This window comes from Clupea harengus, chromosome 1 (genome assembly GCF_900700415.2).
Source record: "Clupea harengus chromosome 1, Ch_v2.0.2, whole genome shotgun sequence".
Classification (NCBI taxonomy): Eukaryota; Metazoa; Chordata; class Actinopteri; order Clupeiformes; family Clupeidae; genus Clupea; species Clupea harengus.
In genome coordinates, this window is record NC_045152.1 from 20,685,482 (window position 1) to 20,697,324 (window position 11,843).

General features: G+C 49.9%; 1 protein-coding gene across 7 annotated transcripts in view; it reads left to right on the plus strand.

The window, feature by feature from the left end:
- tnrc6c1 (trinucleotide repeat containing adaptor 6C1) overlaps positions 1-11,843 on the plus strand; it is a 49,706-nt gene that overhangs the window by 13,664 nt on the left and 24,199 nt on the right. For 6 of the 7 annotated variants that reach the window (XM_031570853.2, XM_031570866.2, XM_031570877.2 and 3 more), the window contains exon 4: positions 8,818-9,210. The exons of the other annotated variant lie outside the window; for it this stretch is intronic. In XM_031570853.2, the coding sequence (XP_031426713.1) occupies positions 8,818-9,210 (393 nt within the window). The remainder of the gene's footprint in view (positions 1-8,817; positions 9,211-11,843) is intronic. 7 annotated transcript variants of the gene reach the window in all.

Here is an 11,843-nt window from a genome sequence, read left to right on the forward strand (position 1 = left end):
GGATAGGAGGTTGTGCTGTATAAGGGACTCCGTGATTGGCTGCCGTGAAGCTCGTGAGCGTATGTGCTGATTGAGCTCCAGCACTGGCTGGAGGAGTTCCTGGGAGCCTTTGGACTCTGTGAGCCAGGAATGCTGTAAGCCAACCAAAACTCAGGTGCATATGAGTGATATGTGATGTTGGGAGAGGGATTTGAACTGAGTGTGAACCTGAACCTGGCTGGAGCTCTATCTCTCTTGGAGGAAGGTGTTCTGTTCACAACCACGCCTCACACACACACGTACGTTATGTTCACATAGACACAACCACTCACGGTCTCTCATTCATTCATTGATTCATTGATACAGAGAGGTAAACACATTGACCGTTTGTTTGAACTTCATCTGGGAGTCATATGTCTTTCTCTGTGTGTGTGTGTGCGCAAGCGCAAGTCCTTCCAGAGAATTTCCAGTAAGTTTCGCGAGGCTGCATTCATGGAATGGCCAGTTGGCCTCTGTCCAGTATGGTCTCTTAATCTGCTTGCAGATTTTTAGTTTGGCTCTCTTTATCCATCTCGGCGGCCACATGTCCGACTCACGTTGAGCACGGTCAACGCTACTACATGTACATGTACTCATTCACAACCACAGGTCTCCTGTGAACCCAATGACCTTAGCGTTGTTAGCACCTTGCTCTGTCAGTTTAACCACGAGAGCACACCTGGTACCTGGTATTACCAGGTCTAGTAGGGTCAGCCGCATCGGAGCGTGGCGAGGGGTGTGTGGAGCGGAGCTGGCTGGAAATCGGCGTCACTGGGGGAGCAGGGGCCACGTGGAAGTGGACTCCACAGAGGGGCATGCATGAAGAGGAGGAGGAGGAGGAGGAGGAGGAGAATGATGGGAAAAGCCACGTGTAAGACTACACTGTCCTTTCCAGAGTGCAGCAAGGAGGCCCCTCTCAGGGAAAAACAAGGGGGAACGAAAAAAGGCAGCAATAAGATTGAGAGAAAGTTAGAGGAAGAGAGAGAAAGAAAAAAATACATGAATGGAGAGACTAAACTGGCAGATTAGCGAGAGGAGATTCATGGGAAATGTTTGTGCCAAGCCAGAACTCTGAAGGCATTAGAGCGGGTATGGGGTTTGGGGATGAACTCTGAAGGCATTAGAGCGGGTATGGGGTTTGGGGATGAACTCTGAAGGCATTAGAGCGGGTATGGGGTTTGGGGATGAACTCTGAGGGCATTAGAGCGGGTATGGGGTTTGGGGATGAACTCTGAGGGCATTAGAGCGGGTATGGGGTTTGGGGATGAACTCTGAGGGCATTAGAGCGGGTATGGGGTTTGGGGATGAACTCTGAGGGCATTAGAGCGGGTATGGGGTTTGGGAATGGAAACCCAGGCTTTGTAGGAGTGCATCACATGAAAGGCTAACTGGCTGGCTGCTGCAAGTAATGGAGCAAAAGAGAAGTGAAACGAGAGGAAAGGCAAACAGCAAATCCTAACGAGTGAGACACTGAAAGGAAAGTGGCAGAGAGAGATGAGCGAGTAAGGTAGGGAGACAAAGCCAGAGGGGAGAGAGAGATGGAGAGAGAGATGGAGAGAGAGGGAGAGAGAGAGGGAGAGAGAGGGAGAGAGGGAGAGAAGGAGGGAAGCAGGGAAGCAGAGAAGCAGAGAAAGAGGGAGAGTGAAGCAGAGAGAAGCTGCGGGAGAATCGTGTGAAGGAGAGAGTGAGAACACGCTCGGGTTTCCTGCGGGTTCCGTCTAGGGGTTTTGGCAGCAGGGCGACCCAGGGGGCCTCAGAAGGTTTTTTTTCTTTTTCTTCTTCTTCTTTTTTTCCACTGACTGAAAAAACACGGTCCTTCCACACACAGTCTCCGCCGTCACCCCCACTGCTTCAGCATGTGGACAAACACACACGCATGCTCACACACACACACACACACACACACCCACCACACACACAGCGGGGCCTATTACGGGAAAGCACTTCATCCCCCAGTAATGCAAAAGCAGGCTACACGGCCCCCTTCTTTTTCTTTTGATGTTGTTAAATGCGTCCATGGACTGGCCTAGATTCACTCGTCCATTTGTATGTGTGGGGGGCTGGGATGGGGAGTAGAGTGGAGGTCTCAAAAGATTCGTTAGATGCACTTATCCTTGTTTTTTCATTTTATATATATATATATATATGTGTGTGTGTGTGTGTGTGTGTGTGTGTGTGTGTGTGTGTGTGTGTGCGTCTTTCTCTCTCTCGCCACTGTACTGCTCTAACAGACACGCTGCTGTCACACCCAGCTCCCTGGGCTGCAGCCTATCTGTCACGAGGACTACAAGCTGTCATGTCGCACATTTTCCCTCTCTCTCATTCTCATACACACACACACACACACACATACACACCACACACACACACACACACACACACACACACACACACACACACACACACACACATAGTGTATCCCTGTCTGTCTCATAAACACACACATACGCAGTCTTTTTCCTATCTCTGTCTCTTACACACACACACACGCACACACACACACACTTACACACACAAAAACACAGTCTCTGCCTCTCTCTCTCAACCACATACACCATTTTTCTTTCACATTCATACTGACAGGCCCACACTTACACTCAATCACACACAGCCCCTTTCCCACTCACCCAGCTGTTCTGTGGAACTCCAAGTGAGAATAGGATGAAAGAGAGAGAGAGAGAGAGATAGAGAGAGACAGAGAGAATGGAGAGAGAAGCATGGCATCAGTTGGGGTGAAGCGTCATGTGGATCTCTGAGGACAAGAGTCCTCCATCTACCTATAGGTGCTTGGGAAGAGAGCGAGCCCACTCGAGCCGCTTATTTTACGCATTTAAATTCCCGTTTGTACCTCGGCCAGTGGGGTACTGTTCACAGTGAAGTGCACCGGCCCGGTCTGTTTCTGGCTCATGCCCACAGTATTCCAACGCCTGGTTGCCGACTGCACGGCGTCCACTTGACTTGGGGCTTTGTGCTCCAACCTCTGTGAGCCTCCAAAGCTCTTGCTCTCACTCTCATACCTTGGTCCTTAAGTCGAGACTGTTGGTATAGAATTATGGTTCTTACATAGCATTTGCTGAGAGGATTCTTTAGCGTCTTAAACAACTATGTGTGTGTTTTCATGTATTGTATTGAAACAGCGTGTCAGTGAACCTAAGGTGGGTTTAAAGTCTGTCACAGCAACATGTTACGCTACAGACTATAAACCATATGGACGTATGGCGCTAAGGAGAGCTGGTATTTCAGTTTAAGTGAATTATTCCATTTATTTCATCACACACCAAGGCCATAAAAAGTTTGTGTGATTCATGTAACCTCTTAAATCACCAGTTATGTCATCACCGTTGTGATCTTTCGACCTTTCCACTCCCCGCCAAAGGGAGCCCATTGTAGATGTCAACATCCTCCTCCCTTTCGTATTAGTTTAGTTTAAGGGCCAGGTGCTGTGCACAGTTGTTTTTCATTGGCACTTTTGTGTTGTCTGAGCTATTTGTTTAGAATTTGACTCCAGTATGTGTTTATTCAGTCAGAGGTGAAGGTGAGGTTACAGACTGATACACTTCACGGTGTTGGTCTAAGATGAGTTTGTGCTGTCATGTGTGTCACTCCCAGACCAAGCTGGAATGGTTATGATTGAGAGGGCTTTGGTTGGGGGGCGGGGGCGGGGGGGGGGGGCAGATCACAGCAGGGCTGATATGGTGGGGGTAGACAGCCTGCAAATGGGGCTGTATTTATAGCCTTCCCCCAGACTTGTCTCTCTCTCTCTCTCTCTGTCTCTCTCTCGGTGTGTGGGGGGTGCGGGGCTTGGCGAGGGCATCAGGCATCAGGAGAGGCAAGAATAGGAGAAGACAGAGAGAGAGACAGAGACACAGAGAGAGAGAGAGACAGAGACACAGAGAGATAGAGTTTAACAGGTTGACTGTGATTGAGCTGGCTTGCTATTGTAGCTAACCCTCCAGCCCATAGCCTCCACTCCACACCTCCTCCTCCTCCTCCTCCTTCTCTTCCTCCTGCCATTTCCGCTAAACCCCAGGAGTGCTGCTGGTATGTGGAGCGACAGGCAGCTGCTGGCCAAGTCAGATGGTGCAGTGGTGCTTCAAAGCCCCATCTAGACAGTCCTGTTCCCTCCCTGCAGAGCCCCCAACTAAAATGTCTTATTTTCAGTTCATCAGTCTATTTTAAAAGGTTTAAATGGACACAAAGGCGCTGTCCTGAGCATTTGTCTGTTTGTCTGAATCGTTCCCATTAAATCCAGTAGAGTCATTTTGAGGGCCACAAAAGAAAGGAAGACATTCTACACTAACAGGGCTTTGATGAAGCATGCAAGCATTGTGTCCAAATCATGGCCTCTTCAAATCAAGGCAAGAAATGCAATGTGGCTTGCATTCAAATGGGAGCATGTTCATCAGGCCTGTGGTTTGTTTGTGTTATTGCATGTGCTTCAGACTTCAGTTCAGTACTTCTGTTTTGACTGTTGCCTCATCTGTGGCTCTGTCAGTGGTTCAATCCTGCATGTGAGAGCTGCTTTGAGGAATTATATAAACAATACTCCCCCTCTTAGCTCCTAGTTGACCAATTTGTGGCTGCATTTTCTGTCTTTAATTATAACCAGTCGAGTATCATTCTTTATTAAATTGTAACATAACACAGTGAGTTAAAATGCGGTTGGCCAGTCAAGAGTGGTACTGGTCTGTTTTGTTTTCTGTTGTTATTGACTAGATGGAGGATTGTCTGTCTTAATGATAGGAGTTTGGGCTCGGCGTGAGCATCAGGAGGAGACTGAGAGGGGAAGGTTGTGGAGGTCTCCCTAGCAACAGCCCTCTGTCTCTCTCTCACGTGAATCACATCTCACATCTGTTCCTTTCCAAAAACAAGCCCAGCCCCTCATTCACACACACACACACACACACACACACACACACACACACACACACACACACACACACACACACACACACAAACCACTAGACAATCCTTCAGATCCACACAGCATTTAGTATGTATCCACAACAATAATGTCACAACATTTCTCTGAAACCTCAAGGTGCATCAATTTACAGCATCAATTTACTTCGATACAAAGTAAAAAAAAAAAAATCACGTATTCTCCAAAAATATATTTAACAGTCTATCATAGAAGGTCACTAGGATCGTTGTAAGGTATAGTTGTAGCACCTCATGCTGATCAAGCAGGAAGCCGTTCTCAATAACACTTAGCATTCATTAAGTTATTCAACAGTTCTGACCGCTGAATGGCTCAGTGGCAGGGCAGAAAGTAAGTCTGAATTGACCGAGGCCCATAATGTTGTTTAAACACCTTCCCTACTGCAGTCGCCTTGGTGTGGCCTTGAGTCCGCTGCTTCGACTGTCTCCACAGATTAAGAAAACTTGTTAATTGCACGGTGCTCGGAGGGGGCGCGCCCGCAGGAATGTCCAGTCAGCACATTCCTAGTAAGGAGCCCAAGGTGCTCGCTGTCTCCAAACATCAGCAGAGACCCTCAAACTGCCCTCCGCTTCGCCTCCAGGACCTCCATCATGTTAGAAACCAAATCTGCACACTCAGGCAATCGCCAGAGATAAACTAAAACTCTGCTCTGCTTGTTGCAGTTATTTCATACATTTTTCTATTTGTTTTCTTTTTTGTTTGGTGGCATTTCGCTAAGAAGTATGTAGACTGGTAAACAGCCAGAGGCAAGGAAGAACCCCCACAATAGTTATATGATGCGAGGCTTTGACGACAGACAGGACTTTTATCGTGTTCTGAGAATACGCTATCCACTCAAGCTGAGCCAAGTGACAGATATGAGAAAAAGATAAAAAGATCTAAAGATGTGATATAAACAAAGAATATGAGGTCACCTCATTTTATTATTTTACCTTCATGTAGTAGTTGTGTGTAGCTCTGTGTTTTTTAAGGTGTCTGTGTCTCTGTGTTTTTATTGTTTGGTCTTTTGTGATTTAAGCATGCTGAGCATTTTGGCTCAGCAGCAACTGCAGCGCCTGAGGCTTTTGTTTGTCTGTTTGTGTTTGTTTGTTTGCTCGTTTGATGTGGTCGTGTTAGGAGAGGGGGGAGGGGTTGCTCACTCTCTCATTCTAGACCCAAATTAGAGCCTGCCTCTCTCTTCTGCCAGCATGTGAAAATCCCCACATTTATTGATATAGGGACACAAACAACCTAAGTACAATAGTCATTATTTATTTGCCAGTGAAAAGAAGATACATTTTGTCAGTTAAAATGTCAATTTGACAGTTTTGTGTGTGTGCATGCGCATACCCTGGGACTGCATCACAAACAAGGATTTAAAACACCTCGTCTGCCCCCAAATCCTCTTCTTCCTGATGCTGTGCTGCTATTGGTGGAGACTGGGCAGCTTCCTCTCTCCCCCAGAAAAGCTTCTAGAAGAATCTGCCTCTCACTGCCCCCCTGCTCTGACATCTGATGGGGAGACGGCGACCGAGAAAGACCCCGGCTCGATTTAACCCCACTGCGGCAGGGCCCTGTGTGTTCTCCCCCTGTAACACATTTAGCAAACATTGACGAATAGTGGGTTAGAGAGGGGTGAATGACAGCTGGAGGGGGAGGGAGGAAGAACTAGAGAGAGATGGGAGGGAGAAGAGAAGAGAAGACTGGAGAGATAGAGAGATAGAGAGAGAGAGAGAGAGAGAGAGAGAGAGAGAGAGAGAGAGAGAGAGAGAGAGAGAGAGAGAGAGAGAGAGAGAGAGAGAGAGAGAGAGAGAGAGAGAGAGAGAGAGAGAGAGAGAGAGAGAGAGAGAGAGAGAGAGAGAGAGAGAGAGAGAGAGAGAGAGAGCTCCTCCCCTTGCTGGTCGGCCCAGCTCACGGCTGGCAGGCAGAGCTGGAATGAATCAAGGGATGTGGCGTCACTGAGTGCAGCTCGCAGTGAGGCTGCGCGGGAGGACTCCCCTCCTGACTGAGAGAGGGAGAGGGAAGCAGAGAGGGAGGGATGGAAGGCGAGACAGAGAGAGCAAACGGGGGAAGTGAAGTGGTGAGAGAGAGAAGGAGGAGGGGTTTGGCGAAGCTGAGGGAAAGAAAAAGAAAAAGTGAGGTGGAGGGAGGAGGCACAGTGCTGAGAGATGTGTGTGTGAGCGCACTTGTGTGTGTGTGTGTGTGTGTGTGTGTGTGTGTGTGTGTGTGTGTGTGTGTGTGTGTGTGTGTGTGTGTGTGTGTGTGTGTGTGTGTGTGTGTGTGTGTTCACATGCCTGTACAAAAATCTATATTTCTGTCTGAACCCATTAGTACAGTTCTGTCCTTTTTTTTAAGCGGCCCTCACACTTACATAAGCGCGCGTGTTCAGCCGGTCCCGTCACTTCCTGCGTTATGTGGGATTCAGGCTTAGGGTAGATGTGGAGGAAGAGGAGGAGGAGGAGGAGGAGGAGGAGGAGGAGGAGGAGCAGGAGGAGCCCTCAGAACACAACACAACACAACACGTTTGTGTCTTTGGTGTTTGTAAAGACAGAGGAAGGTTGTTGGAGCTGTTCAGCTTTAAGTCCTAATAAAATCAAAACACACTTCAGGAGGGACCACACACAATGTATGGGGGAAAGGTTTCACCTGTGTGTCACAGCCGTGTTTTTCACTCTTCACAGGCCAAGATCACTGCCTATATGATTCCTGTGCATAGTTTGAAATAGACTACACTCAACACACAGTTATCAGATGTCAGATCTAAATGATAAATTCCCAGTACTATGCGGGGGGTTTACATGTGCTGCCATAAGCGTTCAGGAAACCCTGCAGTCACATTCCATAGTCTGGGCTGCTAGTGGCACTACAAGCAGTCATGATGGTGGCGGTATTAGCTGAAGCTCCATGATGACAACAGGAAGTGTGACATCGGTGCTGTGCTGTGCAGGTGTAATAGGAGCAGTTATGTAAAGCATGGCAGCAGCCTACTCTGGTGTTGTCTTCCTGGCTTGTGTGGTGTGACCTGTTTACATTTCTCGTCTGTCTGTGAGAAACCACACCTTCACTTTCTCACTTACACACACACACACCACCCCCCCCCCCACACCCACCCACACGCACACTCCTACACACATTCTCTCACTCACACACACACACACACACACACACACACACACACACACACACATACACAGCTCCCACTGGCTGTCCTGTTACCTGTAGATCCCAGTATGAACCGGGTGATTGCCCTCGGTGTGTGTGGAGGGGTTATGTAATCCTTCGGTCTGTCCCGGGGGAGCCGGATTACCCAGCTGGAGTGTGAAGGTGTCGGCTCTTCTGCTGGTGGAAGGAAAAGTGGTTGGGAAAAAGCAGCCATTTCAGCCATGTGCTCCCCAATGCAGTCGAGTGTGTCTTAGCAACGCCTGTTCTCTTGAGGGACACTGCGGCGCATTTAAGGAAGAGAGAGTGTGTTTTACATGATGTCTGGTATGTTTCTGGAGATTCTTATGCCAGGAAATTAATCTTTTAATGGCTTTGAAAAGGAACATGTTGCCGTCCTCTAAGCATTTCACCCCTTACCTCCTCTGCTATACTTCAGAGAGGTCAAGGTGGTTCGCTAATTAGCGGATAACAGTGATGACTAGAGTGAAGATTGAAAGAGTAATTCATCTGCAGAACTGCCCTGACACCCTCTGTTGTTCCTAGTTGCTTTGTTTCATGGTTAACCCCTCAGGCTTCCCGCCTGAAGACTATGTAGCTTCCTAGCTTATAGCATGTAAGCTAACCCTCCTGTGCTTGTGTGTGTGTGTGTGTGTGTGTGTGTGTGTGTGTGTGTCTGTGTGTGTGTGTGTGTCTGTGTGCCTTTTGTGTCTCCCCAGTGCCAGAGTCTGCCAAGCCCGGCCCTGCCCCTCTCCCCCCCACCAGCCCTCCCGGGCCCCCCAGCAGCGGCAGCAGTGGCAATGGCAAGCGTGCTCCTTCCTCATCCTCCTCCTCCTCCTCCTCCTCCTGCACCTCTAGCGCTCCCCAGACGCAGCAGCAGCAGCAGACGGCAGGTCCGCGTTACCCGCCCCGTGAGGTGCCCCCGCGTTTCCGACAGCACGAGCACAAGCAGCTTCTGAAGAGGGGCCAGCCTCTGCCCCCCGGCACCCTGCCTCTAGCCCAGGCACCGGCTCCGCCACCTGCCCAGCAGCCCTCCTCGGCCCCCGGCTCGGCCTGCTCCACCTCACCCAACCCCGTGCAGACACCAGCAGCCTCCAGCAAAGCCCAGCCAGGTCAGCATCCCCCCCAGCACTCTCCCCTCCCACCTCCCATCTCACTTTCACCCTTCTGGCCATAACTAGTTCCACCCACAGCAACCACAGCCGCAGTCTCTAACCTTCACCCTTGACCTTTTGACCCTTGACTCCATCTCCTCAGCTCTTCCTCCTGATGCCCCTGTGAGTTCATGTGTTGTATGGTGAGATGTGGCCCTATCCTCCCTCTTTCCCTTGTTGTCCAGGTGGCTGCGTGTCATGTCTTAGTCTGCAGCGCAGCATGCAGATTCAGAGCTGGTGAATTTGTGTCAGATTTTTATGTGTGATTATAGGTAGACCGCATGACGGTTTTATCTGTTCAGCTGCAATTTGCATGCATGAGCATTGTGGTGGTGAGAAGGAGGAGGAGGAGGAGGAGGAGGGATGGGAGAAGGGAGAAGGGGACAGTAAAACATGAAGTTTGTAGGCCTCTGGGGATCAGATGGGTGCGTGTGGGAGGTAGATAGTACACATGTAAGCACAGCTGTCTTCTCTGCTGGATATCTTTATTCCCCCCCCCTCTCTACCTCCTTCTCTTTTTTTCTCTCTCTCTCTCATTCTATGTCTTCCCCCTGTGCCATTTTGAGCTGCAGCGTATTGTTGCTTTGTCTGTTCAGCTGTAGGAGTGAATAAGAATGAATGGGGAGTCTATTGTTTGCGGACTTGCAAGTCCAATTTTTGTCGGGTAAGCAAAAGAGTTTCCTGTGCTGAAGGGTCATTTGTAAGTCTCTCTCTTTCTCGCTCTCACTCTGTGTGCTTGTGTGTGTCTGAGTGAGAGAGATAAAGAATTAGTGAGAAACAGAGCAAGTTATTGCCAGTCTCCCACAGGCGAGAGAGAGAGAGAGAGAGAGAGAGAGCGAGAGAGCGAGAGAGCGAGAGAGCGAGAGAGCGAGAGAGCAGAAGGGCTAAGATGGCGGAGGCCCAGCAGCTGAGTGGGCAGCAGTGACTCACCGCTGCCTATAACACCCGCCTGATCTCCCCAGCTGTAGCCCCTCACCAACAGATCCTGTGTGTGTGTGTGTGTCACTGTATCTCTGTGTGTGTGTATGCGTGTGTGTTAGTGGATGTGTGTGGGTCTCTGACAAAGAGGCTCTGTCTGTTACCACTCCTAAAACCCCAGTGGTTGTCTGCGTGAAGCCCAGAGAAGGCTCCTCCAGGAACCAGGAGAAGGTTGTGAACGCTGCACAGAGTACGACACACTATCCTTAAGGTCTTCCTTGTTTCTTTCCTCCCTCTCAGTTGTTCATGGGATTTATTTTTTGCCACCTTCTATATCCCCTTTCTCCCCTGTCTGCTAGCGTTGTGGTTTGCGCTAGCCCGGCGCTGGCTGTTTGTGATGTGAGCGGCTGCCACGTGCTCAGAGCGATGGCTACGCAGGACGTTACCTAACGCAGGTCAGGGAGCGCAACGCAGCGCGTAACACGAGCTCTCCGCCTCTTCGTGGCTCTCCTGCCTTTTTTTCCCCTTTCCTTCCTCTTGTTCTTTTTCCCTTTTTCCCTCTCTTTTCAGCGAGACGCTGCTGGAATGCGTCCCGCTCGGACGGCTGCCATGATGCTCTGGCTTCGTTTACGGGCCCTTGGCTGCCCAACGGCCACATTCATCCCCTCCTTCTCCTCCCACGTTCTTCCCTTTTTTCTCTCTTCTTTCTTTAGTTCCATATTCTTCTCTCCTACTGTCTTTTCTTTCTTCTTCTCTCTCTGCTTTCTTTGTCTTCTCCTTCCCCACTTTAATCACTCTTCTTCGCAGTTTGCAGTCTCCTCTTTCTTTCTTCCCTCTTGTCTTCTCTTCCCTTTTTCTCTCCTTTCTCCCTCTAGCATGGGATATTCTGTCCTCCTAACCTGCCCCTTACTGCTCCCCTCTCTCTAGCTCCTACACTGGCCCTACCCCGGTCAAGACTCTATAGTGGTCAACCCTGGGCAGCAGCACAGTTACACATTGAGGATATCTGACCAGCTCTACAAACAGCACCCACCCACACACACACATCATAGTTAAAATCGTACTCATAATCTAGTGTTTTTTTGGATGAGCTGAGTAGACCTCCATTACGGCGTGCTCCATTACGGCGTGCCCGTCTGGGCCTGGCATTCAGAACCGCAGTCGTTGTGGAGAGCAGAGCAGGGCAGCAGGCTGAGCCTAGCCCCTGCGCGGTGTCTTATGAGCTCCAGGGGGAGCCCGCTGGGGCCTCTGAAAGTGAGGGAAGCCGCCTGGCTGAGGAAGCAGTGTGTGGGGGGTCCGGGGCAAATGGCATATGGGGAAGCAGGTTTACGACCATTCGCGTTAGACACATTTCATATGTGTGTGTGTGGGGGGGGAGGGGGGAGGGGGGGGTGAGCTCAGTGACAGGCCTGGGGCATGCGAGGGTGAGGCGGAGCTCCAATACCCTCAAGCGCTACGTGTGTGTGTGTGTGTGTGTGTGTGTGTGTGTGTGTGTGTGTGTGTGTGTGTGTGTGTGTGTGTGTGTGTGTGTGTGTGTGTGTGTGTGTGTGTGTGTGTGTGTGTGTGTGTGTGTGTGTGTGTGTGTGTCTCTCTGATGGAAAGTTGGTTTTGAAACGGAGAGTATTGTGGCATGGCGAGTTTTGTTATGCATGTGGTTTCAATGCTTACGCAGT